Source organism: Ptychodera flava, chromosome 16, assembly GCF_041260155.1.
Source record: "Ptychodera flava strain L36383 chromosome 16, AS_Pfla_20210202, whole genome shotgun sequence".
NCBI lineage: Eukaryota > Metazoa > Hemichordata > Enteropneusta > Ptychoderidae > Ptychodera > Ptychodera flava.
In genome coordinates this window covers 22,948,534-22,975,729 of record NC_091943.1, presented here as the reverse complement: position 1 = coordinate 22,975,729, position 27,196 = coordinate 22,948,534, and the positions used below count along the sequence as shown (strand labels likewise).

The 27,196-nt window shown below is 40.7% G+C and overlaps 2 protein-coding genes across 4 annotated transcripts in view; both read left to right on the top strand.

Annotated features, from left to right (window-relative positions):
• The first annotated feature begins 1,695 nt into the window (after window positions 1-1,695).
• Window positions 1,696-17,291, top strand: LOC139114339 (WD repeat-containing protein 46-like). 2 transcript variants are annotated; one of them, XM_070675996.1, is made up of 14 exons: window positions 1,696-1,939; window positions 6,608-6,841; window positions 7,216-7,328; window positions 7,670-7,757; window positions 8,074-8,240; window positions 9,071-9,221; window positions 10,780-10,915; window positions 11,658-11,757; window positions 13,364-13,517; window positions 13,677-13,824; window positions 14,421-14,515; window positions 14,881-14,976; window positions 15,426-15,533; window positions 16,687-17,291. In XM_070675996.1, exons 1-14 carry the CDS (start codon window positions 1,874-1,876, stop codon window positions 16,810-16,812), a joined length of 1,782 nt encoding a protein of 593 aa, XP_070532097.1. In that variant the 5' UTR covers window positions 1,696-1,873; the 3' UTR covers window positions 16,813-17,291. The 2 variants fall into 2 exon arrangements, with proteins under 2 accessions (XP_070532097.1, XP_070532096.1); XM_070675995.1 differs by having other exon boundaries at window positions 1,818-1,939; window positions 6,611-6,841.
• A 1,622-nt stretch (window positions 17,292-18,913) lies between these two features.
• Window positions 18,914-27,196, top strand: part of LOC139114338 (E3 ubiquitin-protein ligase UBR4-like) — a 116,783-nt gene continuing 108,500 nt past the window's right edge. For both annotated transcript variants that reach the window (XM_070675994.1, XM_070675993.1), the window contains exon 1: window positions 18,914-19,048. In XM_070675994.1, the coding sequence (XP_070532095.1) occupies window positions 18,933-19,048 (116 nt within the window). In that variant the 5' untranslated portion in view covers window positions 18,914-18,932. The remainder of the gene's footprint in view (window positions 19,049-27,196) is intronic.

The following is a 27,196-nucleotide window of genomic DNA, read 5'->3' as shown; positions in this document are numbered from 1 at the left end:
TACTATCGTTTTCAAAGTACATTTTGAGTGAACTTTGTAAATGAACATTCTGAACCATCGTGTAATGTTATGCTTGGAATTTTGTTGCTTTGAGGTTTATTCGTGGTTGTTTTGTTTCTTTTCATCATCAAACATTGACAAGTAAGCTTGTAAAACTAGCCTTAATCACTTAAATTAGAATTATGTGTTACTTTCTGGTTTTGTAACATGTAAAGAAATAAATAAGTTGATTTCTTTTGATCCTTTCCACTTATTGGTATTTTTTCCTGGTTTAAAGTTACTAATATCCTTAACCTTTAGCTTCTACAATCTTAGAAAAAATAAAATGATTGATTTAATAAAAGAAACTTATTGTGACACAGTTCAGTCATTTTCATAACTCTGGTTAAAAATTCAGTGTGCTATACTCATATCTTGGCAGTGCTGAACTCTTCTATCATAGTATCTGCAATTGAAGAATTACGTCACATAGAATAATATGTAAATGTAAATCAGTGCTGTTGAAGATTATTTAATTGTCAGGGTGTTGCCAAATCTTGTGTGTATATAAGTATGTCCGGTTCTGAGATGAGCTATATTGGCATACAAAAGGAATTTGTTGATAACTGACAATTTAATTAATACAGTCAATTTTGAAATTTACTCAAAACTTTTGAGACTGAATTTGAAATTTTACTAAGAATTTTCGGTAGCTAGAGGGGAAACATACCAGTGTGATGGGCGGACCAGAAAGAAAGTCCATGGAAATCAAGCAGGTTGTTCTTACATGAACATTGCTGTTTGGTGTGTTGATTTGTTTCACACTATGCTAACATGTTTCAACACCCAAGGAAACATTTGTAACTTTATAGTCAATGCGACATATTAAGAAAATTATTTTAATTTTGTATCGGAATATCACAAAACAATATTGTGATCATCGCAGTCCAGCTAGCTGTTATGAGTAAGCATGTGTACTTGGCTGGACCGATCAAGTTTCTGCAAAAAATCATTTCACCATCAATGACAAGCTAAAGTGACGTCTTTAATAAATGTGTCCATTCAATATCCAAAGAAAATCAAGGCTATCAATGACGCGAAGAAAGTTTGTTTAGAATTATATTTTCGTTTTAAACTACAGTTCTTTGATGCAGTGTGGTCGTCTGGCAATCCACCATCACGGCAGATGTAGTGCATGCAATACACAGTCCACACTGTCCAATCATGCGTGCTTATTTTCCTGTTATAATTCAATTGGGTCAGAATTTGTAGCAAGGAACATACAAAATCTTGCAGATAAATCAATTTGGATGATCTGTGTTGATCTATGCAAATTCCAAGTTTGGTGGACATGTGAAAATTATGGTTCTTGCCTTCATGTACAAGATGGCATGTTTACCAAGCTGGACGCTCCCTGCTAAAAAAACGATAGGTTTTATTACAGTTTCACATTTCATGCCTTCCTTTGCATCTTTCTCAGCAACATTCTCCAAACCCCTCTCCTTGCATCCCTACCGCTAAATGCACTGAGGAGCACAGTGTCATATCATTGACGCTAGGTTTTTACAACAAGAAACTAGGTTTTCCGGGAATAAAAATAGGTTTTTACACAAAGCAAATGGGTTTTACACAAAGAAAATGGATTTTTACAAAAATAAAGTACGTTTTTACAAAAAGAAAATTGTTGTTATAAAAAGAAAATGTTTTTTTTTCTAGAATATTGCAATGTTTGGCTTGCCATAGTCGACGAATCACATACTCTCCCTCACTTCGAACTCAACTGCAGCGATGATTGGTCGCGCGAAGTGGAGATCTTGAAAAGACCAGACAGAGATCACAGACGGCGCCCTCTAGAGAGGCAAGGTCGTAGTGGAGTAGAGATCTTTTAATAAACATGAACAAACTACACAATATGGCTGATGACCCGACAGATGCGCTTACGCAAAAACCAAAGAAAAGGGTAAGTTTACTCCTGAAAATGATATTCATTGATCCAAGACAAGTGTACGCCAGGAAGATGCTGTCAATAGCAAATAGAAACAACGCAGCTAATCCTATTTTTGCATGATTCCATGTTGAAAACCTATTTCCCTAATACCGGAAGTATGTTGCTGAGCGTCTGCTGTCCTGTACATCTTGCACGTGTTGTTGCAGTGCTGTACATGTACCTCGAGGTTTTGCCAGAGTGTATGGGTTTGGCCGTCCGACCTACATACCCAGGCAAATTCCACATGCAGCAAGCGTGTAGCAAATTGAAGAAACCGAAGATACTGCACGTTAATAACCTCTAATTATTGTAACCCTAATTAGGGTGACATAGGTGAACCTATGATAACACAGCGGGTCCAATTACTGCCCGAGGACTGCCCGAGGAGTAAGTAGGCCAAATTTTGCCCAATTTTAACACTAAGCCAATAGGTTGAACTTATATCATGCCCAGCCAACCAAAAATATCATTGATTTGGTTTTTTCTGTAGCGGTTTTAGAGCCCGAAAGACGCCGGGATTTCGACCAGAAAGACGTCCCCATCTTGATTGAGAGACCATACCATTCAGTGCAAGGGGTGGTACGCTGTAAGGCTGTACGCGCTGGGCGAGGTTATTGTGCCACCTCTCGGACTGAATGGTATGATCTCAGTATCAAGCTGGCGACGTCCTTCAAGCCTGGCGTCTTCCGTGTTCCAAAACTGCCGGAGAAAACATCAGGTTAACGCCAAATCAATGATATTTTAGGTTGGCTGGGCATGATATAAACTGAACCTATTGGCCTAGTGTTAGAATGGGCCAAATTTGGCCCACTTTTTCCTCGGGCAGTCCTCGGGCAGCTACGGGCAGTCATGGGCAGTAATTAGTAGGACCGGGCAGCAGTGTTTGTGGCGTCTATCCACAGTCCCTCGTGGGCTATTCAGCTCCGGGACTATTCGCCCTATAGACGAGTGTACATAAGCGAGAAACAATGAAAGTCTGGAAACAGAATGGCTATAAAAACCACGCCATGTCACATTCCGTGTCCGATTTCACTGTGAAAATTTGCAAGTTGAAGTTCATCTATCATGTAACCGTCGATCGTTCCCTATCATTCTCAAAATTCATACCTGGTACTTGATTTGCTTCAAAAATGCTCGTTTCGTGTGATTTTCGGCCAAATTCGACGGACACATCGTCAAAACATAAGCTTGAGCAACATTCCGGTCACCTCTTGGGTACCTCCACTTTACTGACGTTGGCACCGCCTATCCATGAGGGATGACTGGAATGTTGCTCACGCTAATGTTTTGGCGAGGTGTCTCTCGAACTTGGCCGAAAATCACACGGAATGAGCATTTTGTAAGCAGATGAAGTATCAGGTATGAATTTTCGTGTGATTTTCGGCCGAGTTCAGAAGACACCTCGCCAAAACATAAGGCATGAACAACCTTCCAGTCACCCCTCATGGGTACGCGGCGCTAACGTCAGTAAAGTGGAGGTGCCCAACGTCCACTGTTAGGTGACTGGAATGTTGCTCACGCTTATGTTTTAGCGAAGTGTCCGTTGAATTCGGCCGAAAATCACACGAAACGAGCATTTATGAAGCAAATTAAGTACCAGGTATGAATTTTGAGAATGATACGGAACGATCGACGGTCACATGATAGATGAACTTGCTAATTTTCACAGTGAAATCGGACACGGAATGTGACATGGCGTGGTTTTTATAGCCATTCTGTTTCCAGACTTTCATTGTTTCTCGCATCTTGTTTCTCGTCTATGGGGCGAATAGTCCCAGAGCTAAATAGCCCACCAAACAACTGTGGTCTATCGATCGCGCTCGGGTCATGCTGCATCGTCACAGAATCGCTGTGACAACATGTATTTTCAACTGTTTTTTGGTGAGCCATTGGCAGTTTCTGCTCAAATTTAAACGTTTGACCTCCAACGTGTTCAGTGCGTTGTACGTACGAGCGGGCAAACGTTGCAGAAACCGTTGACGACTCAGAGGAAAATGGTTGAAAATACGCGTTCTTATCGTAGAGGTAGTTAGCAGGGATAGAGAATGAGTCTCAGATAGTCAATTATAAAGATGATACAAGTTTATTTATTCAAAGACTAATATATTTCATTATTTTGCAGTAACATCAGACCTGAATGCATGACACATTGTTTACCCCATCCCTGTACCTTTACCGTTAATCTGCTACCCACTCTGCAAAGTTCATTCCCCTCCCCAAACTAAACTCCCAAACTTTTGTCTTTTCTCCCTCCCAAACTAAGTTCTTTCTTAATCAATCATTTTCACTTGATGACCCCCTTCATCATTGTTGACTACTTAACTGTCACCGAGTCTAGCTGTATGGTCTACAAAATGACCTTGCAGAATTTTGATTGATTAATATTTATGCAAATGAGACAGACTTAGAACTCTCATGTGACTGTCAGATGTGAACATTACCAGTAATATGTACAAAGCTGTGATTTAATAAACGAAACAGTTGAATGTGAGCAATTTTCAGTCAAGAGGGTAGATGAATGTTGGAATAATTCTTGATCTTGACTATACTGATATGAAAAGGAAGATGTACCTGTTAGATCCTACCAAGTCTTCTCTGTTGAAGCTTAGGCTGTCAAAGCCAATCTTTGCAGAATTATTGAGACTAACTCTAGTTTACTGAAGAAAAGTGTCAAATTATTGATATTTAATACATTCAACACATTTAATCAAAATCTGTCTCATTAATCATTTTATCTGTATTGAAATGTATTGAAAAGGAGAACCATATTTTAGGTTAAAATGTATGTTTTTCATTGATTGAGAAAAATGACATTTAAAAAAAAAGGCGATTTATGGATTGTGTCAATATATCGGTGATAAGTGTAGAATCAAAATATTTGTTTTATGATTCCATGGTTTGATTCTAGACAGGTAGTCAATCAGTAATATTACACCCGTAGTGTTGCTCATACATCGTGGTAGTATGTGCCTTGAAAGTGAAAGACTTAAACTTTTGCTCTGAATTTCTCCTGTGAAATTTTCAACCATTCTCGTACCAAATCAAGAATAACAATCAGGGGTCACCTTGCAAAGTTTAGTGCCAGAGGAACAAATTACTAGTACCTAACATTGAAATTTCAAATTCAAAATGGCTGCCACCCCTGTGTTGACTGTATGAAGAACAATAACATTTTCGATTTTCAAAAAATAAAGACAGTGAAATATTTCTTAGTCGAGCTCCCACAAGTGGTAGATCAGAAAATAATTTTTACTCACATTTGGTATACCAATGTGAGGTTATCATATACGCTGAATTGATTTGCATGTCTGTATATTTGTGGGTATGTGCGGATGTATGTCCGTCACACACAAAGGCTCCCATACTGCCAAAGCTACCGTCTCAGTATTTGGTGTACAGGTAGATGTAGGGGTTGAGATGTGAATTTGTTCAAATGAACACATCAATGTCAAAAATGTGCAAATGAGGTAAGAAAAAGGGAAATCTTGCAAATGTGGTGGCATGTCAATTAAAGACAGGCTATTCCACTGACTTGACTCATTTCCTGTCATTGTTTATGAACTGTTACATATTAACAGACCTGCTGAAACCATAGACAGAAGAGGGGAGGAAGACCATCAGTAGAGGGAGGAAGACCGTCTATGGTCAAACTAAGAGGGCGCTAGCTGCCTTTCTGCTATGCATGTTGCTAAAGTTGACATCCAGTACCTAAAGTTTCAGACCTTTAATAATTACTTTTGTCATTCTTGTTTCTCTGGTTTAAATATTTCTTGTTGTTTTTCTGGTTGTACTGTGCAGAAATCATTGTCATAACATCAACGTAGAATTTTCCTGCACTGAACAGATAGAAACAACATTTATTGTTGATCTTTGGTACCCATACTGGTATATACCAATTTTGATCAAATGTGAGCGACACCGTATAATTGCGCTATTTTTTAAAAATTGCAAGTCAATATATCTGTCCCCAAGGCCTGTTCTACCTTCTGCTGGCACATCCACGACCTCAATACAGTAAATAGGGTGTACTGGTACATTTGGAAGAACAGATAGTTATGATCTCCCATTCAGATGTGGATTCAGTCTTGCGATACAATCATGTATTATCATTTCACATTTCTAGAGAATGCACCATTTCAGACTCACTGCTGTTGTGAGTTGAACATTGTGACACATGGATCACTGAATTGAACAACAAGTCTTGGCTGAATTCTAGGTACCTTAAACAGATCTTGGCCACCTAAGTGAGTCATAAAAGTCTCAGGCTGTCAACCATATTTTCAATATGGCGGATTCCTACTGGAAATAACACGTAAGATTACAGAAACAAAAGTAACAGTTTAGGTTATACATGAATTCAATGCCAGAAATGCTTAAAAAGATGAAAAGATAAATGAGTTTAGCTGGCTTCATGAACAAACAACATTTTAACATAATAGCAATTACATTTTGTGTTAAAAGTATTTTCCAGATCACAACCTCAAACTCTTGCTGTTCTGAGGTCCTCTTTTTACCCACAATACATTTCAATACAGTAGTTTGCCCCGTTGCACAAGATAAAAGCTATTTAAGGTGGGGAGGATAAACTTTACAGAGAAATTAACCTGTTAGTTTCACAGCAATCCTGAATTGAATTTTCAGAAGCCTGCTGCTAGGTACTATGAAGTCAGTGCAGAAGAAGAGAAGCCAACAGAAGATAGATCGGGCGCAGTTGGTGATGAACCATTGGAAAGAAAGACGTGGAGGAAGAAAGGAGAGGAGAAAGAACGTCGTAAGATAAAAAGGGGACGTGCAGATCCGTTTGAGGGTCCAGCACCAGTACCAAAGGAAAAACTTGTGAAGTATTCAAGAGGCGAACAAGTCAACACAAATAATGTGAGTTTGTAGACTTTGGCCACTTATGGTAGATTTTTTATGAAAACCTAGCATTTTGGAACACTTCTGCCGTCTGTTAGTACCTGGTACAAGTAGACTGATATATCAAGAGAAGTAGGAGAGGGTGCTTGTGAAATGCTACAATCAACAAAATAGAAATAGTCTTATCATGCTCTATAAATTTGCTCATAAGAGACACAAGAACAATTTTTCCGAGATCGAAACACAAATGTCATAGTAAATCATTTTGCATAGTCCACAGTGAAAATGAATAAGCAACTCTGTAGTTTTGTTTCGCATCTTGAAATTGCCACATGAACATTTGATGCACAGTGTGTATAGGGCAAATTCCACTCACTCTATTCTACCAACAGAAAAATGTCCCAGACGTGAAGCACAGAAGAATTTTACAGCAACTTGAAAAGAAGTATGAAGAGGCTGTAGAAGAGGCAGCTAGATCAGAGTTACTCCTCACGGAAGACGCAGGGTAAAGCAAAACCCATCTATGTCCATTGTAGTTTTGCTGCCACACATTGTCCTCAACTTGGAAAAACCCCAGAGCGGTGACAGTCTACAAGCTGTAACAACAATGCCATAAGTGCAACATTGACAAAATGTGTCGGCATTTTTAGTAGCAGTGTCCAATAGGGCACAAGTGGAGCTTTATTTAGTAAAATGTGCAACTGTGAACAGCACTATATTACATGCTATAGTAAAATAAGAATCTGTTGAATCCATTTTATGATAAATATTCATATCTTTCCTGCTTTCTGACCATTGTAGAAGGGACTTATTTTTATCAGCTTTCTCTGATATTTCTATCATTAGTTACCTTGAAGCTGATTCAGACGAGGAAACTCACTGGATTACACAGAGAGAAATTGCTGCGGCAGTGGACATATCAAGTGCACAGAAGGTATTCTATATCTTGATTGTCAGAGTTTGGGTATTACTCAAAAATTACCAAACCAATCGTCATTCTGTTTGTCATGTTCAACAATCATAATTTAGTCATATTCATTGCATGAAGTAATCATGTGTTATTTAAGTATTTCATCACAACGTGATCATCATAATCTTGAAAAATGACCGTCGTATCATCTGCACAAGCATTTGGAAGAGTCAGATGTCGAGAACCACCCTGTTATTATTAGATAGCATCAAAACTATGAAGAAGTTTGAAACCAGGGTCGAAGATGTCATTCACCAACCTTGTTCACTTCTGTCAACAGCACTTTGACCTCAAACTGACCCAGTTTGGCCCATACAGACTTGATTACACAAGAAATGGTAGGCATCTACTCCTTGGAGGAAAGAGGGGTCACCTCGCTGCCATTGATTGGATGACCAAGGGTTTGACCTTTGAGATTAACGTCATGGAAACCATCAGAGATGTGCGGTAAGTCTCAAAATATAGATAGGGATAGACTTTCAATATATTTTCTGGATAAAGCAGGCAGATTTCGCTTGTACTTTACAGACCATCCAAGAGTAAGTATTTTGTGTTCCAAATTTTTGAACAGCAGCTGTATCACAAAGTTTTCTCAAAAAGGTGCTGTGTCCATGTAAAACATGAAGCTGCAAACAGAGGCACAGTCAATGGATGGGACTTTTAAACAACACATATCTTGCTGTCAGAGCAACAGATAGTTCTTGATTCGGAGATCTGTTACTCAGGGCAGGGCAGTCCCTTCCTTATAAAGAGGAAGCAAATGTGGGAGTTTGTTTGTACAATGGATATTCGTATTTCACTCTATAGATTGTCCAGACTTAAAGGGCGGTGGTCGTCAGAACGGCGCTCAAAGGTCGCAAGGGACCCCAGGACCGATATAAACACTGTATCTAAGCTACAAATTAAATTTTGATTTTCACAAAAGTAGGTCTGTGTGAAAACTGTATTCACTCCCAGAGCTTTAATATAAGCCCAAACAAGTGGTACCGTAGATCAGCAAAGTGTTGTAAAAGTTTTAGAATCCAAATATCTGTTGCTGAAGTGCATTCTACCATAAATTTCATATATTAGGACATGGTATTTGTTTGATCACATAGATTCACCTGTTTTTTCCAATCTACAGTTGTTGAAAATGTCAATGTGGTTTAGTCCTTCTACTACCTGCTTCCCACAAAGCATACTGCTATCTTTAGGACTTGTAAAACCAGTGTTATTTTATATGTTTTGAGAAGCATTTTCGTTTTACAGATTTTGTTTTTCTTTTTCCAATTTCACAGGTGGCTTCACTTGGAGACCATGTTAGCGGTGGCTCAGAAGAAGTGGCTGTACATGTATGACAACCAAGGCACTGAGATACACTGCCTCAAAGGCTTCAATGATGTTCTCCGCATGGAGTTCCTTCCATATCACTTTCTCCTAGCAACTGCCGTAAGTTTGATCTCAGTACACATGATTACACAGTTGACAAATAAATACACAATAATTGTTAGTTAGTCATTGTCAGTTTCAGAATTTATTTGTCAGTTGAACCATTAACCCTTTCGCCACCATGGTTTGGCCAAATGCTATTGTTAGTCCCCACGGACACCGTCCGGGGGGACTTATAGGTTTGGTCATGTCCGTGCGTGCGTGCGTGCGTGCGTGCGTCCGTCCGTCCGTTCACACAGATATCTCTGAGATGCCTGGAGCGATTTCATTCAAACTTGGTACAAGGATTACTTCATATGTCATACAGATGCACGTCAATTTGTTTTGTGATACGATCCAATATGGCCGCCAGGCGGCCATTTTATTACGATTTTTTCATGTACAGAGCCATAACTCAGACACGTTTCAACCGATTTCATTCAAACTTGGTACAAGGATTACTTCATATGTCATACAGATGCACGTCAATTTGTTTTGTGATACGATCCAAAATGGCCGTTGTGCGGCCATTTTATTACGATTTTTTCATGTACAGAGCCATAACTCAGGCATATCTCAACTGATTTTATTTAAAGTTGGTACAAGGACATTGACCTATGTCATACATATGCACGTCAATCTGTTTTGTGATACGATCCAATATGGCCGCCAGGCGGCCATTTTATTACGATTTTTTCATGTACAGAGCCATTTCTCAGGCATATCCGCATGTTTCGACCAATTTTATTCAAAGTTGGTACAAGGACATCGACCAATATGTCATAGCTATGCACATCAATTTGTTTTGTGATGCGATCCAATATGGCCACAGTGCGACCATTTTGTTACGATTTTTTTCATGTCCTGAACCATAACTCAGAAATGTATCAAGCGAATTCATTCAAAAGTATTTTTATCACAGACCTAATGAAGAGGACTCTATCCTCTCTGAGGACCTGTATCAAAATACCCATTAACAAGTGGGGACTGTGTCATCAACGATGACTTGTTATCAATGGCGATTTTGTATGTATCTACTTGAAATAGGGGTGAACAGGTTGCAGTCTGTACATTTGTCATAGTGTTGTCAAGATCACATACCCTGCACAGAGACAATCATAACATTTCTGATACTGTTATGGGGAAAAAGCAGTGTTAGTGTTCACTTTCCAACCAAACAAATTGAATGATGTCCACCAGTTTGAGAAACAATACTTCAAGCCCTTACCCCTTTGAGCGCTGTAATTTTCTCCCGCCAAAATTTTAATGCAACATTTTACCAATTTTTATGAATTTTTCTGTAATTTTTTGATAATTTTGGACCAAATGGACATCACATTTCATTTGCTACAGTTTTTTCTCAAAATTTTGGCAAAAATCAGAGAAAAATTGACTTGGGTTTATTTTATAAAGGGGACAAAAATAGACTTTGGTGCTCAAAGGGTTAAACACCTACCACTAGAGCTTGTTAACTTTTGATACAGTTTCCTTCCACATGGTCAATGATATTCAATTCAAGCCTGTTTGAAAAGAATGTGATCTCAGATCCGTCAATTTTTTTCTCTCCTTGTCATTGCAGAGTGCAACTGGATTCTTACAGTATCTGGACACATCGATTGGCAAGGAGGTGATTTCATTTCCGACCAGACAGGGCAGGTTAAATGTGATGACACAGAACCCACACAATGCAATCATCCATCTTGGCCATCCAAACGGTGAGTGTCAGGGGCCTGTTATTGGTACCACTGTACCAGGGAACTTGAGCAATATCACCGCGTGCAATACTTACTGATTTCAATAAATGTGAAGTATAAATTACATGAATTTTGATCAATAATAAGAGCAGTATGTAATTGTATGAACATTGTAAAAAACAATCTACGTCTTCCTGGCAATCGCAACCTGTCCATGCAGTGAGAAAACCCTAAATGCATTTATCAACTATGATCTTGATTAACAGGAAGCTAACGGGAAGTGATTAGAATCTGCACATGCCACATGTTAATACTTCACTGAGACCTGAATGAAGTGTCTGGTGCAGACAGTTGAAGCACTAGGCTTAGCTTTTACTTTATGTGTCAATTATAGAAGTATAATTTCTAGAGACGTCGCCCTTTTTGAACCTTTGTTATATCTTATTTTCATGCCAACAGTTGTATTTGACCCTGGAATTATGGGTGGTTTTGTTTTAAATTTAAATAGGAAAGGATGTTTTGAGGGGTGACCTTCATAATCAAAATTCTCATGAGTGTTACTACTGCCTTCTGCTGGAATCTTTGTTACTGTCACAAATGTCAGACATTGACAAATAACATAAAAAAGTGAAATGTATATTGTTATAGTAATTGTAAGCACGACGACAGTCAAATGAATGTATATGTAACCAATTGTGAAATGATGTGAATTTTGAGTTTTCCCTGAATAAATGTGAGTTTATATCTTGATATTGATTGACAGGTACTGTAACTCTGTGGAGTCCAAACATGAAACAACCGCTGGTGAAAATGCTGTGTCATAAAGCTGCTGTCAGGTCCATTGCAATTGATAACAAAGGCTTGTAAGTTGAACACTGTGTGTAACAAGACTTTTCAGTTTACTTTAACATGGTCTATTATTACATGCCTTGTATATCGAATGTCGTACGCTCAGTAGGATTCAACGGTACCTTGATGATGACGCGGGCTGCATAGTCATCATTTGACTGAACGTGAACTAGACAACTTCGGGATTTAAAAATGTTTTCCATAGGAAATACTGTTTTAACAAAATTATAATTGATAAACTGAATAAGAATTTGATTTCATATATCAATGTGCCATTCAATGATGAAGTTGTTCAATTTTTAACACATTTTCACCTAAAACGGAAATAAAGCATATGACTGTTATTTGCCAATCAACCTAAATATTTTGAGTCAAAACTACAAAACAGATTCATGTATAATAACAACAATACAGCCAAAACAGGGGACTATATACCCTCAAGGCAGGATACCATTTGTCTTACTGACGTTTCTCAAATGGTCAACTACCCTCAGGCACATAGTCAATTGTTTGGGCTATGATATATATTGCTATTGATAATAAAGGCTTATAAGTTGTACGTTGCCATCGAACACGTTCATGAACATTTCCTGATAGAAGAAGACAAGAAATCATTTGGATAATACCATTGTCATACAGGTGTTACAGACAGTCCAGATTATCTAAAGGACAATATACACATATTGACTGGCCATGAGGGCAATAGCATACGTCTCAACCCCGAGGGACTGTGAGTCACCCCAAAAAAACAGACTGTTCCTGAAGCCGTAGGCCGAGGGAAACAGTCTGTTTTTGGGGGTGACTCACAGGCCGAGGGTTAAAGACGTATGCTGTTGCCCCCATGGCCAGTCAATATGTGTTTTGTAACACACCTCCTCCGTAGCCATGCATAAAAATGTACTATATACAAAACTTGTCGCATGTAGGCCTACGATGTAATATGTGGAGTGGTTCTAAGAAAAAGTTTTTCCCAAAAGAATCTGCAAAACGTTCAATACACCATTGATTATTATAGTTTTTGTCCGTATCGAGTCCTAGTTGGAAACCAAAGCATTCAATTCTTCTTCAGAAAGTAGGATAAACCAAGAAATTTCTCGACTATCGTTTCGATCGGCCGCAGACGACATCTTTGTTTACATTCTGGTCCGCGTTCGCGTCAATGTCTATTTTGTCGTCAGCTGGCATCATTTTTCGGAACTGATGCCTGGCAGGACAACAGTTCCAACAAATGATGCCTGATGACATCGTTTACGTGGATCAGCACAAAAGAATGCATCCCACGCGACTATCAATTGGCGAATTAGAATACAGACCAAGGATGAGGTGTGTTACAATATGTTTTGGATTATGGCTTCATAATGTTTCACTTTCTCGCAAAAATTGTTTTGTATTTGGAGATTTATGTTGAGTGACTTTCATTAGAATATACAAAACAAGATCTGCAGAATATACATATCATGACAAAGAAACAGTCTATGTTTCTAACATTACAGCTTCCTGTCAAGGAAATCTCATTTCTAATTGTTGTCTGAAATCACTTTTCTTAAAAGCTTCAATATGTCCTTCTTGTAATATTTTGTAATCCATTGTTCTAAGCGTTGATGTCCTTCTTTTGCTCAGATACATGGCAACCTCGGGTCAGGACAGTCGGATGAAAATATTTGACGTCAGGACATTCAAACCACTCCAAGTGTACAAGATACCTACGGGAGCATCAGAGTTGTCGTTCAGCCAGCGAGGTCTGATAGCAGCTGCCTGTGGCAACATTGTTCAGGTAATAATTATGTACTCTCTTTGCCATTGCACCAATCATCAAATGATCTCAGAAAAAAAAACAACAAAAATTTGTAGTACACTGTATACTTGTGGTGTCCAATCCATGCCAAAATTACCACTTTGTATTTTACTACTCTGAATTTAATTTTACATCCAGGTTTACAAAGATGCATGTACACAAACTCAGGACAAGCCATACATGATGCATAAACTGAGAGACACAGTCAATGGTTTGAGGTTCTGTCCTTATGAGGATGTGTTGGGAGTGTCACATGTTGCGGGGTTCTCCAGTTTACTTGTACCTGGTAAGTTCTGTCGCTAAAGAGGATGACCTTGTGCAGTGACATGTGTGCATTAACTGTGTTTCCAGACATGATTGTTCATGATATTCAAACCCCATTAGCTGTACCTTTTTGCATGTTATTTCATGAGATGGTCTGAAATCAAAAGCAACTTTTGTAAAAATGCTCGAGAAAGTGTGACCACGGATCGTTTTTCAAACATTGGCAACAAATGTATAAGTTAGATTTTAACAAGTAAAAAAATTTGCAACTTGCAATTCATACATGGCTGCATCAAGTGAGTACACAAAAGCTGTGACCAGCCAATCAAATTCATCACAAAAGATTACATAAGAGCATAGAGACAACTTTGGTTTTGCTCTGATCATGGCATGTATTAAAAATGGCATTTCCGCTGTCTTCTTGGAACGCCATTCCATCTATGCATAAACCTCCCAACCTTTCAGAATGAACAACTCATGATCCATCTTCATCTGCAAGTCCGTCAGTACCCAGCACATTCCAGTCACACATTCCTTAATCCATGTCCCTCATAAATGTAAAAATCATCCAGCTCCTTTTGACCACTGCTGATAAATGCTCCTCATGTATTTTCCCAGGTGCTGGGGAGGCTAACTTTGATGCCTTGGAGCAGAATCCTTACCGATCCAAGCAGTCACGCAGGGAATGGGAAGTCAAGGCGCTATTGGACAAGGCAAGTACATGTCCCTCCCATCACTGGACTTTGGTTTGTCTTCGCAGCTCCAATAGCTTGATTGTACTCATTCATGTGGAAGTCAGATACAGAAAGGTTGAAGATACAAGATGAATTCAAGAACCTCTGAAATGTGTAAAGAATGTAACTGCTGACTGCCCTTCCAGTTCTTGTTTTGAACAAAATTATAGGGATGTTACTGATCACTGATGATGATGTACTGATGTAGCAATAGACAAAAAAGAGAAATTTTGAATTTTACCTGTAGACAGTATGCAAGTGGGGTTATGAAAAGCACTATGCCAATGTTTATCAGGGAAACCAAACTGTCAGGTTTCTCAATGCGATATTTTTGTATTTTGCAGATTCAGCCAGAAATGATCACCTTGGACACCAACAAGCTGTCTCAAATTGACACTGCAACAATGGAACAAAGGCTGTCAGAGAAAAAAGATGTGTTGGTAAGGGAGCATAAAACAGTGACAGCTCTGATAATAATAATGATGATGATGGTAGTGATTACAATGATGATGATAATTATGATAATCTAGATTATAATCAATGATGGTGGTGGTAGTGAGGATGGTGAAGATTATCTAGAATGTATTCATGATGATTTTAATGACATTAAAGATGAAGATAATAACTGTGGTGACGATGATGATGATGATGATGATGATGACAATGATGATGATGTATACGATAATGATGATAATGACAATGATGTTGATTGTTGGGATTTTGACGACAGTGTCGATACAAAAGATCATCCTGCATTTCAGCAATTATTTCAAGTCTGAATGACAATGATATTCAGAAAATAAGGTGACAACGGGCAGAAATTACAAAGCACTTGTGATACTGATCATGCTCTGAAACTGACATATATATAATCATGTATTACTGCCAGGGTTACATTCCTGCTCCCAAGTTTGAGCCCAGATACAAAATGAAAGGGAAAAGTTCGGCTGGAAAGCGAGAACAGAGAAAGAAAGGTGTTCAAGAGGAACAGAAAAGAGTAAGTTGTGGAAGTGTTATAAAAATTACATGCCTGTCTGTATGACCTGTTAACATCATCCATCTTTTTTACCATTCCTTGTTACAGAAAGCGGAGTTTACACTGTAGTGTTCTGTTTTGTAAAGCAACTTTTAATATTCTTCAGATATTTTCACACTTGAAAAAGTCACATGTTTGGCTGACCTGAGTGGTATGACTCAGTAATCGTGTGTTTTTTGTAACGAATAGTCAAAGCTCAGCTAAACCATGTCTGAATGTAGAATTTGCAATGGGAACTTGTGGATAATCATTTGACCATGCACATTGTTATCTCAGTCTTTTCAAAATACATTGTGTTCAAGTGTTGTAATTTCCCATCCCAAGTTCTTGTCCTCTGCTCACATGCCACAGTTGTGGATGTCACTTTCTCTTATATGTATATAATTGTGGTGTTTAAGGTATTTTGCGCCTGGAAATTGACAGATTTAAAATTTTGCTCAAACTTTCCGTGAAAGAACTTTAAAGCATTTCTTTTCGAAATCAAGAATGAAAGTTTGGGGCACAATGTAAAATGTGGTACTATACAAACAAATACCCCAATATTTATCAACACTTGAAATTCAAAATGGCTGCCATTCCTGTGTTAACTATGCGGGGAAAATATAAATTTTCGAGTTTCACAAAAAATAAACTGATGAAAAGTTTTTGTACTCAGTGAACTTCAAAATGAGCCCCCATGAGTGGTAGACACAACATGATTTGTAAAAGTTTGAGATTCCGAAGATGTGTTCCCAAGCACATTCTACTTCAAGCCTCTAAAAAGATCATTTGTTTGTGTGTGGCTGAAATATAAAAAAAACAGCGTTTGATGGTTGCAGAGTGGATCTGACAACCATTTTCACATCTCATCTGTGTTTACTTTTGTTGTTTGAATCATAAAGAAACATAGAGATGAACTATTTTATCCTTTCACCCCTCCTAAGTTTTTGGTCCAACCCAGTTCGTTTTCACAGTAAAGTTAGAACTTGTACAATGGCAAATGTAGGAAAACATGTCACAGAAAGGCATAGGGAAAAGTTTCACTGATGTATCTGTGATAAACAAAATGTATGCTAAATCTTTTTTTCGTAGTGGAACCTCCAATATCACCATTTTTTTTCATTTTCCTCAACAGGATTTTCTTAAGAAAGAAATCGAGAAGAGAGAAGAAGTTGTCAAAGAAAGAAAGGCTAAGGAAAAAGAAGACATTTTGCTCGGAAAGAGATCAGCATTGGACAGATTTCAAAAGAAATCAAGCTAGCAGATACAGAAAGAAAGTTACCTTTTTTATGTTGAATATTTATATTTCATCAACTGTCAAGAATGTCTCAGGCTATGGCAATCTCACTTGTCATTTCTCAAAAGAACAGCATACAAAAATTGTATGGTGATATGCTTTACACAGCACACATGCATATTTTTAATAATGCATATTTTCTTCAAGGCCATACTTTTTAGAGCTCAATTTGCTCAGTACAAAAGCAGAAGAGCATCTCTGTAATGAAACCCCATGGTATGGATGAAAATTCTGAAAGTTCAATATCCAGATGATGTAGGGATCACTGTCATTGCATAGCGTAAATGTTTCATGATGGAAGACAAAATAGAACATTACTGTATAATCTCTACCAACTGATTGTTTTCCATGTAATAATGTCACAGAGATTTGAATCTAAGAATCATGTTATTATTTTTTATTACTGGAATAAATGATATCAAACATCTGATAGCTGTACAGTCCATTTTGCTGTTGACATGATTCTTTTCAGGAGTACAAGCTTTTTAGAAATTGCACGGAGAGGAGAGATTTTCAGGCTCTCAAAAGATTTGCAAGGTGTAAATGATATATGCACACACAAGGAACAATAAACCACAGTCCCTCTTGTGATGGAGGGATTGTGAATAAACATACCATGTCAAGAAATATGCCCCTCCAATGACTTATGAAAATGAGAAGGCTTTGATCAGGATAGGCTTCATTCCATCTACAGGAAATTTATTGAGTTTACAGAAATTTCTGTGGAGAACACATGGAAAAAGTGTTAGTTAAGAAGTACTTGACACATCCATCCACTAATGCCAGAACCAGGGATTCAGAGAGACACATTCAAAGGACTACTTTGAAACAATTCTTCATTCCATGGGCAAGCCCTTTGTATCATCAGATATATATGACATTTGTCAAAATTGTTTTACAAAAACAACACTTTCCTCAGAAGGCAAATTGTCCTGCTCTGCCTTACAGAAGTACCGGTATGTGCGTCAAAATAGAAAGACTTGCACTTTTGCTGCAACTTTCCTCAATGAAACTTAACTATTCTCTTACCAAATCAACTATAAATATTAGGGGTTACCCTGCACATATTGGAACTAGTGAAACAAATTACCCAACATTTTGCAATATTTGAAATTCAAAATGGCCACTATTACTGCGTTAAGTCTATGGAGAAAAATGAAATTTTGGATTTTCGAAAAACTTACACTGTGAAAGTTTTTCTTTCTTCAAGAGCTTTAACATGAAATTGTAGAAATTTGAGAGTCCGTCTATCTGTCCCTGAGGCACTTTCTCCCTTAAAACACACTATTCCGGTTATATCAGTTGTGCACGAGGCAAATCATTGTAAAAATATCAGAGGGTGCTCAAAATTTTTTAAATTATAAGGAAACATGGCCAACATTTACCATGTATGTAATGATTGCTCTGGTGTATTTGGTCTTCCCAGGTTTTTAGGGGATCCCTCCCATGGTTAATAGAAATGGGACCCCACACTTAGAATGCCCCATGAACTGTTCTAAATTGTATTGTCAGGTAGAATCTCATCCTGGACATCAAATCTTACTGATGTTACTCTTGTGAAGTCTGGTTTGTTTGAAAGTAAAAAAATAAATAAATAAGTGAATGAATTCAGCAGACTCCTGTTGAACTCCTTTGTACATGATGCAATTGTTCATAAAACGAATTGTTACTGTATGTTGAACAGTTTTGACCAACACTTTTGAGAATAATTCGGCTGTGGAGGATGAATATAATCTTTTTCCGACAGCATTCTGTAATGTTCTTACTGTCTGTCTATGAAAATTTGAAATAAATATTTTAATCCTGGTTACAAGTCTTTTGTTAGTGCAATGATAGAAGTACAGATGGTCAAGGCTCTGAAAGAAAGCTATGCACGATTTGCTTGTAATTTCAATTCGTTAATAATGAGACCAAGAGAGTTATTGCCAGTTTAACCATCTTATCAGTATCTGCACTGCATGGTGTTGAAAATGGGAAGTCCCGCACCTTGATATCCCGGTGACATGCAACATAGTTGAAAGGCAGTGATGGGAGTGATGTCATTAGTGAGGGCGCTATTCGGAAAGTTCAGCAAGCTGACCAAGATGGCGTCGGCCGTAGTACAAGACTGGCCGTCAATGATAAAACCATTACTAGCAGCTTCCTACACGTCGTTTAAGAGCAGCGATATACCACAATTATCACAGTCGATCATTAAAAGGTAAGCATATCAAATGGTACTGTATCTGTTTCGGTTGTCCAGTATGAGGCCGATTTGTAAGTATGCTTTGTCACCGTCATATCGAAGCGGATTGTGATCAGCATTCTCTGTTATGACCGACCGATTCAGACCTAGGGCATTTCCTAGCTAAAATAACAATGCCATTGGACCCGCAATATTAAAAGTATTGTTATCGGTAGAACATAGACGGGATTTTATACGGTGTAAATTTCTCCATCTCGGAAAATTCAAATCTAGTTGTTTTGATTTTCTAACCATTCCTGGCGTCTGCCGCGACTGTGTCACCTTTGGTGTAATGTTGCATTGGGGACCTCTTAAATTCAAATGTTTCCGCTCAGGACCATGTAGGATACTTCAAAATGCCACGCTCACACCGAAGGAGGGGTATTTTATTGCTTCAAACAACTTCTTTCCGTGATATAGTAAACTCAATGAAACAATGCTGTTTCATCTTATCGCAATCAATACATTGTTTACGTAACGGACTAAATCTTACCTTGGTAATTTTTCTCAACGAACGCCATGGCATAGTTGGTGCACTGATTGATTCCATTGGCTTTACACTAAAAAAGCGATGCTCATGTTGTGCAAAGACAGGTACATCTTTCTACAATGGCTTTTCTTTTACTTACAAATGCCCGAGTTGCAACATATTATTATGACCTTATGAGGAAACTTGAGAAGTGCACCAAAATTACAAAACCAGGAAATTTAGAGGAAGAACATTGACATGAGAATGCTTGGGAGAAACTGAGCAAAGACAGTCAATTTCCTTGTCAATTATTCCAGTCAATATAAGATTTTTTGGTATACTTTTTGAATGGTTATTATGTTTTATATAATAGAGTGTATGTATGTAAGAATATGTTTTATGCATGTATGTATTATGTATTATAAATTAATGCATGCATGCATTAAATTTGATCAAAGGGACATATATTGGGTGTAGCAGTATATGTTAAATAAACTTGAAAAATACAGTTTCTTAATTGAGGTTTCATTTTACAAATTCTTGCATTATGTTTTTAGCTCATATTTGGTATATGTATAAATACCAAAAAGAGCTTATAGAGTGAGTCGGTGGTGTCTATATGTATGTATATATTTATGTATGTTAGTATGTGCGGATGTATGGCTGTCCAACTCAAAACCTCCCAAACTGCCGCACCTACCATCTTAGTATTTGGTGTACAGGTCGACCCAGTGGTTGAGATGTGAATTTGTTCAAATGAACATGTCGGTGTCAAAAATACGTAAATGAGGTAAGAAAAAGGGAAAATCCTGCAAATGTGTGGGAGTGGTGATATTAACTGAAACAGCCTACAATCTAAGTGAGAAGTTCTATGACCCATGACCTCATGACCGTATATTGTATGCAGTGTACCTTCTCTGTGTTGGAGTGGTGGCAGTAACTTAAACAGCCTACACACTGAGTCATTTCCTGTCATTGTTCATGAATTGTTACGTATTGGCAGACCTGCTCAAACTAAGCGGGACTGTGTTGAAACATTCCCACGCTATGCATATTGCTAAAGTTGACCTCAGTACCTAAAGTTTCAGACTTTATCTACTTTTGTCATGCTTGTTTTTCTGGTTGAAATATTTCTTTAATGGACCAATTCAAACCAAATATTTAGCACACTGTCCTTGACGGTATTTTTGCTTGTTGGTATCAAAAGGCTTTCCAACTTTTGAAATGCAGATAAAGGGAGGGGTTGGCCTGCCTGTGGCTGTGCGTATGGTACCCATAGGATGGGTATGTTGCTATGCCAAACATCTTGCAACATCCCTTGTGCATATCCACAATTTTAAAATGGCAGCTGTACCATTACTGGTGACTATGGCCAAAGCAGCTTCATATAAATGAAGGGACGCAACCAAGGTTTATTTGGCAAAGTCTTGCAGTGATTGGAAAGCTCCAAAAGTGTTCAACTACGAACACATACATCAAATGCCGAATTTACCTCACATTTGCCGGACATTCATCAACAGTTTCCATGCCCAACCCTTGTTGCAGTGCTGACAGAACTCATGGCAATGCCACCAACTTTGAGTTTGTTGTTTCCAAAAATTATTCACATAATTTCTTCTGAATATATGGGTGTTAATTAATAGTCTTGTGTTTTCATTCTTCAGATAATCATTATCGCAGTCTATGAATACATTGATTTCACGACTCAAAATTTTTGAGGCTGAACGTGCAGCCCAGATGCAGTACTTGACCCCTGTTGTTGTCGTGGAAACTGTACATCTCCAGTACATCAAAGATCGATGTACTGCATATCAAAGGTCGATGCAAAAGATTTCCTGGCGTACTAAATTTCATGACTGAGACACAGATTGGCATGACCTAGAAGGACTAGAGGAGAAATTTTTTCATCAAGAGATGAAAAACTTAGCTTTTGGCTCATCAAAAAGATTATTGGAACTCTTACCAGCTGTGTTCGATGTCGTCTGTGTGTGTGTGTATGTGGAGCTATATTTATTAACAAACCTGCAACCACAGTCTTAGATTAACCCTTTTCCTGCCAAGTCGGTGAAAATCCGCTTGAAATTCGGTGTAGCTAGAATCTGAGCAGCCACGGCCGTTATCCTGCCAAGGCGGTGGAAATCGGGCTACTTTTTGGTACCCCCTTTCCTGCCTAGTCGACGGAACTACGTGTAGCAAACCCTTGCTCGCGCTAGGGGTCGTTCGAGGACAGGTTTTGGGCGAGGAACGGCGTTTGCTCTCGAAATGGGTTCACAGAGAGTCCAACGACAGGGAAAGGTGCGGAAGCTACCCAGCCAGTCCCCCACCCCCGGTGGGGGACTGTTTTTTTTTGGGGGACGAGTAGCGTACTTGGCAGGTTAGCACGTTGACGTATTCTAGCGGAGTTTGGGGTAACTTGGCTCTGAGGCACTACATAGATTGCGGCCGAAATTGACCGTCTCGGCAACGCTAATCTGTAAGGCAACCGCCTAAGACCGCCTCAGCTGGCGGTGCAATTTTTTGCCAATGGTGCGAGACGAAAATCACGGACTTGGTCCTGATTGACGGGAAGTGCGGACGGATTTGACGGACTCGGCTTTCTCGAAGGCAACCGCCTAAGACCGCCTCAGCTGGCGGTGCAATTTTTTGCCAATGGTGCGAGACGAAAATCACGGACTTGGTCCTGATTGACGGGAAGTGCGGACGGATTTGACGGACTCGGCTTGATTAGTCCCTGACATGGAACTGATCCGAACGGACTTGAGCGACATTTGTGAAGGGTAACCACCGCTTTTAACCGACTTGTTACCTTCTCGAAAAGACTACCCACTCAGATGTCGGACGTTGTCGGCTGCACTTGGCTCTAGACGTCAAGCCGTGCAACGAAACACACCGCCTCAGCCTTGCCATTCAGGAACATGGCCTCAAAATTTGATACCATTGTTCACCGACTTGGCGGCTGCGGTTAGGTGCGTGAACCGTTGTTCACCGACTTGTTACGCCTATGTTGTCCCTGTGAAGTTCGGCTAACGGCCGAGTCTAACGGGAGTTGGCAGACCTGTGTTTGGTTTATACCGTAGTATGACCGACTCAGGTAGAGGTACCTGTCGGTATATTTCCGAGTTTTACGCACTCGGGCGTCAATGACGGGTCGTCATCACCGCTGATGACGTAGACGTGCTGGCCACGTTATTTGAAGGAGCCATGTTTGCCCAACGGACGAGGCCGAGACAGCCGTTGACAATTTTGGCATCCTTCATCTTTGACCGCCTTAGTTGGGTAAGCCGCTCGGCAGGCGACGGTTATGACCTAAACAAGCCGCTGAAGCACTGTTCGTTGCCGTACAAGAACGAGACGGCCAGTCCATTACTGCTTAATGGGCGATCTGTCGGGTTGGCTTGTCACCGACTTGGATGACAATACGCCCTGCGCAGGCGTACTTAGAAGGGACATGAGGTTAAAGATACGGGTTTCCCCGACCCGTACTAAACATGGGCTTGGGCCAACGTCCTTGGGTGGCAGGTGCGCATGCCACGTACCCAGCTGGACGGAATGTCAAGTTGAGATGCTAATGACATTGACTATGTTATGCTAAGTGCTCGAGGGATTTGCATCGCAAATGAGTATTATTAGCATATCAAATGGTGCGGACAGGCAATTTACATGACGGGTAGGAATGTCAGCGCCGGTTGGTGGACTGATTGACGTAGGTCCATTATAATAACAGGTGGATGCATATATTAACACCCCTGCGTCCAATCATGTCCAGGGCTTTGTTTCCCTGTGGCTTTAAAAGGGAGGGACCTGCTAGTCTGTCGACACTGTTCCAGACATGAGCTTGACGGACCGCAAAAGTTTTCTGAAGGCGAGCAGACGACTGAAGCTCAAGATGCAGAGTCTCCGGGCGGTAGTGGTAGCGATCGTTGTGATGTCCCTAGTAAACGTTCTAAGAAGTCGGGCAAGCAAGAAACGCTCCCGTAAGGCGAAGCCATCTCCGGCTGAAAAACCCAGTGGTAAGCGTAAACGTAAGAGCGATCGTTCTGCCGATGAGGATGATGACGGGTCACTGGTTGCCAGTGGTAATCACCCGGCTGCTCCGGGAGAGACTACTTCACCTGCAGAGACTACATCTGCTCTTGTGGGAGATACTTCACCTGCACAGACTACGTCTGCTGCTGCTAGTGAGACAGTGAGTAATGAGACGGCTGATGCCATTGGTTCTCCCCCGGCTGCTCCGGGAGAGACACCACCTGTTGCTACTATGAGCGCTCATCCTGCGTCAGGAGAGGTTCCTGTGCCCAGTGCGAAAGAGCTTGAGTCCTCGTCATCAGCAGAGGCTGCCGAGCCCGCTCCTGCCATAGTTTCGTGTGCTGCGATGTCCCCGCCGAAAAAGATAGTGCGGAGGGTTCGTTATCAGGATAGCCCACCTGATTTTGAGCCAGATATGATCCTTGATGCCGCTACGGGCGAGTTCAGGCCCAGACGCCCAGACGACGGTGATATCACCGCTGAGTCCGACTCGGAGGTTGACGAGGATGCGGCAGAGGACGATGACTTTTATGACAGGCAGTATGTAGGTGAGGCAAGCTCTGACGACGATGATGACGTTGCTGCTGTGTTGGCGGAGGACGACACACCTCCTGTCTGGCGTATGTCGGAGACTACCGATGCTAATATATTTGAGGAGACCGATTTTGACCATGAAAGAGGACCGACTTTCACCTTGCCCAAGGACGAGACTAATAAATACGCCAAATTCCACCAGCGACATATCGCTAGGAAAATAGATAAATACTGGCGTAACGCTGACTACGAGAGGTGCAGGCGTTCATTGGCGTCTTAGTCTGTATGGGTATCGACCGTAAATCATCAGTGGAGGATTATTGGTCTAGCGATCCCTTTCTGAGAAACCAGGGTATTTCTACTGTGATTACCCGCAGTCGCTTTCAGCAGCTTATGCGATACTTTCATCTGGCAGACCCAGAGAACGATCCACGTCGTGATCCTGATGAGGCACGCCGCCGACGTCGGTGTCAGGAGGATCCCCTGTATAAAATCAATCCATGGATGGAGCCCATAGTTGACCGGTGCGTAAATAATTATAAGATGGGTAGAGAGATCTCCATCGACGAGGGCATGGTGCGATTTAAGGGCCGTTCTAAATTTAAGCAGAGATTACCGCATAACCTGATCGAGACGGTTTCAAGATATGGCAGCTGTGCGACTCCACCACTGCATACATAGCTAACTTTGCACCGTACCTAGGTGTGAAATATCGGGATCGGACTGATGGGAGACGGCAGGAGCGAGGTGTGGTGAAAAGAATTACGATGGAGCTGGTCCAGCCATTCTGTGGATATAATCACAGCCTATTCTGTGATAGCCTGTTTAGCACGGTCGTTACTGCTAGAGAGCTGATGGAGACCGAGATCTACATGGTCGGGAGTTTTAACCGCCGTAATCGTCGCACCATGCCCCCTCAATTAATTCCGCCGGGTAAGAGGAAGCGCTTTCCTCTGTTCGTTGGGGATATGAAAACCACGACCAGAACGGACTCTCGTCTTAACATCACTGCTTATCAGGATAGTAACGCTCAGGTGCTGATCTTGAATACGGTCTATCCACCCTTGGAGTGCGTGCCAGTGGGGGAGGGAGACGAGCGGCGACAAGTGCCTCTGTCGCTGTATAATTATCGCCGGTACATGGGAGGCGTCGACCGAGCCAACCAGAAGCGCAAGTACTTTCACACTGGGCGCAAGAACCACAGATGGTGGACATATCTGGCATGTTACCTGATTGATGTTGCCCTGGTAAATGCATATATATGCTTCAAGCATGTACACCCTGATAGTAAGCTGAATCATAAGATGTTTCATCTGCGTGTCGGGAAACAACTCATTGGCGGTTATTGTGGGCGATCGCACCCAGTGTGAGAGAGGTCGAGGCCACTGTTTCTCTTGCCTCGTACATCAATCCACAAAATCAGCCGATGCACGTTGTCAGCCGTTTGGAGGGGCGGCAGAAATGCTGTAAAGTATGTAGCAGAGAGGGTAAGACCACTGCGAGCGGACGACTGTCTGAGACGTCCAAAGGATGTAGTCTGTGCGGGGTTCATCTTCACGAGGGCGAGTGTTTTGCGGCTTTTCATCATCGCATGATGCTACGAGGTAAGAGGAGCATTGGCGTGCAGACCTCTACTCACACAGCCCCGACGACACCCATCAGCAAGAGAACCCGACGTAAATAACGGACAGGGGACAGCTTCGCCTAACAGTGGCTTGACTGTATTCTGAACACGGACCATGATCACATTTTGAGCACGGTTGTGCCGTTTGTTTGTGCTTTACGATCCCGCTGATTGTAAATTGAAACACGGATTATTTTGTACAATCCCCCGATTGTAATCTTTGTAACATGGACCATGCACTCGGACGTCGAGACAGACTCTGAGATTTATTATTCGGCATAATGTAAATTATTCCCGAATAAAATACTATCTATGGATCGCATATTTTCGTTTTGTTTTGTTTAGACGGATTATTTTGTACAATTCCCCCTATTATAATTTTTGAAACACGGATCTGCCACCGCGATTGTAATTTTTGAAACACGGACCATGCACTCGGACGTCGAGACAGACTCCGAGATTTATTGTTCGGCATAATGTAAATTATTCCCGAATAAAATACTATCTATGGATCGCATATTTTCGTTTGTTTTGTTTTTACCCCCACTTTCGTTTTTGGCAGATCCGTAAGGACGCTATAGTAATGGATGAACGTGCGTTGTATCACGTGGGAGGGGCACAGCCCAACGGAGGCTGTGCTCGTGCGACGTAGACGTTGTACCAACCATCTGTCGTTGGGGTTAGTGCATAGAGCAGTTGCACTGTCCAGAGCTAGGTGGTACAAAACTGCACCTTAGTAACAACTGCACAACTAACCTGTTAGGAAACGGTAACACTAACGAGCTAAGTGTTCACTGAACTGGCCAAACTACGTACACGCCTTCCTTCAATGGCGGAACTATGTCGTTGACACTACGTCTAAGCAGACTGCAATGTGCGACTCTTCCAAGTCGTTCAAAGTACGTGGCCAAGTGACACAACCCAGGGGAAACAGGACAGGTTTGAGGGTGCTCCCGCACCCATAGCACTAACCCCTGGGTCTTCTACTAACCCACGAGAGAGGTGACGTTTCCCCGGTGTGGCCGTGCGTGCCGGCGAACGAGCTTTACTTCCGCGAAAGTAAGCTAGAAAAGGGCATAAAAGTGCACGTCCCCCGGGGCAAACAACGCCTGTGACCTCGTCATTTTCTGGACACAACCTCATCAGCGGTTGCCCCTCTATACGGGCATGCAAAAATTTTTGAAGTCTAACACGTATATGGTCGGTAATCGTACCCCGAAAATGCGGTATTTTCCCGCCAAATGCCTGGCAGGAAAGCGTGCAGGAGAGCCTATCTTCTGTAGACACGGAAAAGGGGGCCGGTTTTGACCGACTTGGCAGGATAACGGACAGGGGCGCTCGGCAGGAAAAGGGTTAAGGAGCAATCCTTGAAAAAAAAGAATACTTTAGTGTTAAAATGTAAATTCAAAAGATAGCGTTAGACAGGCACAACAAGTTTAGAACAATAGCGTTGATCGCAATTCTAGGTTTG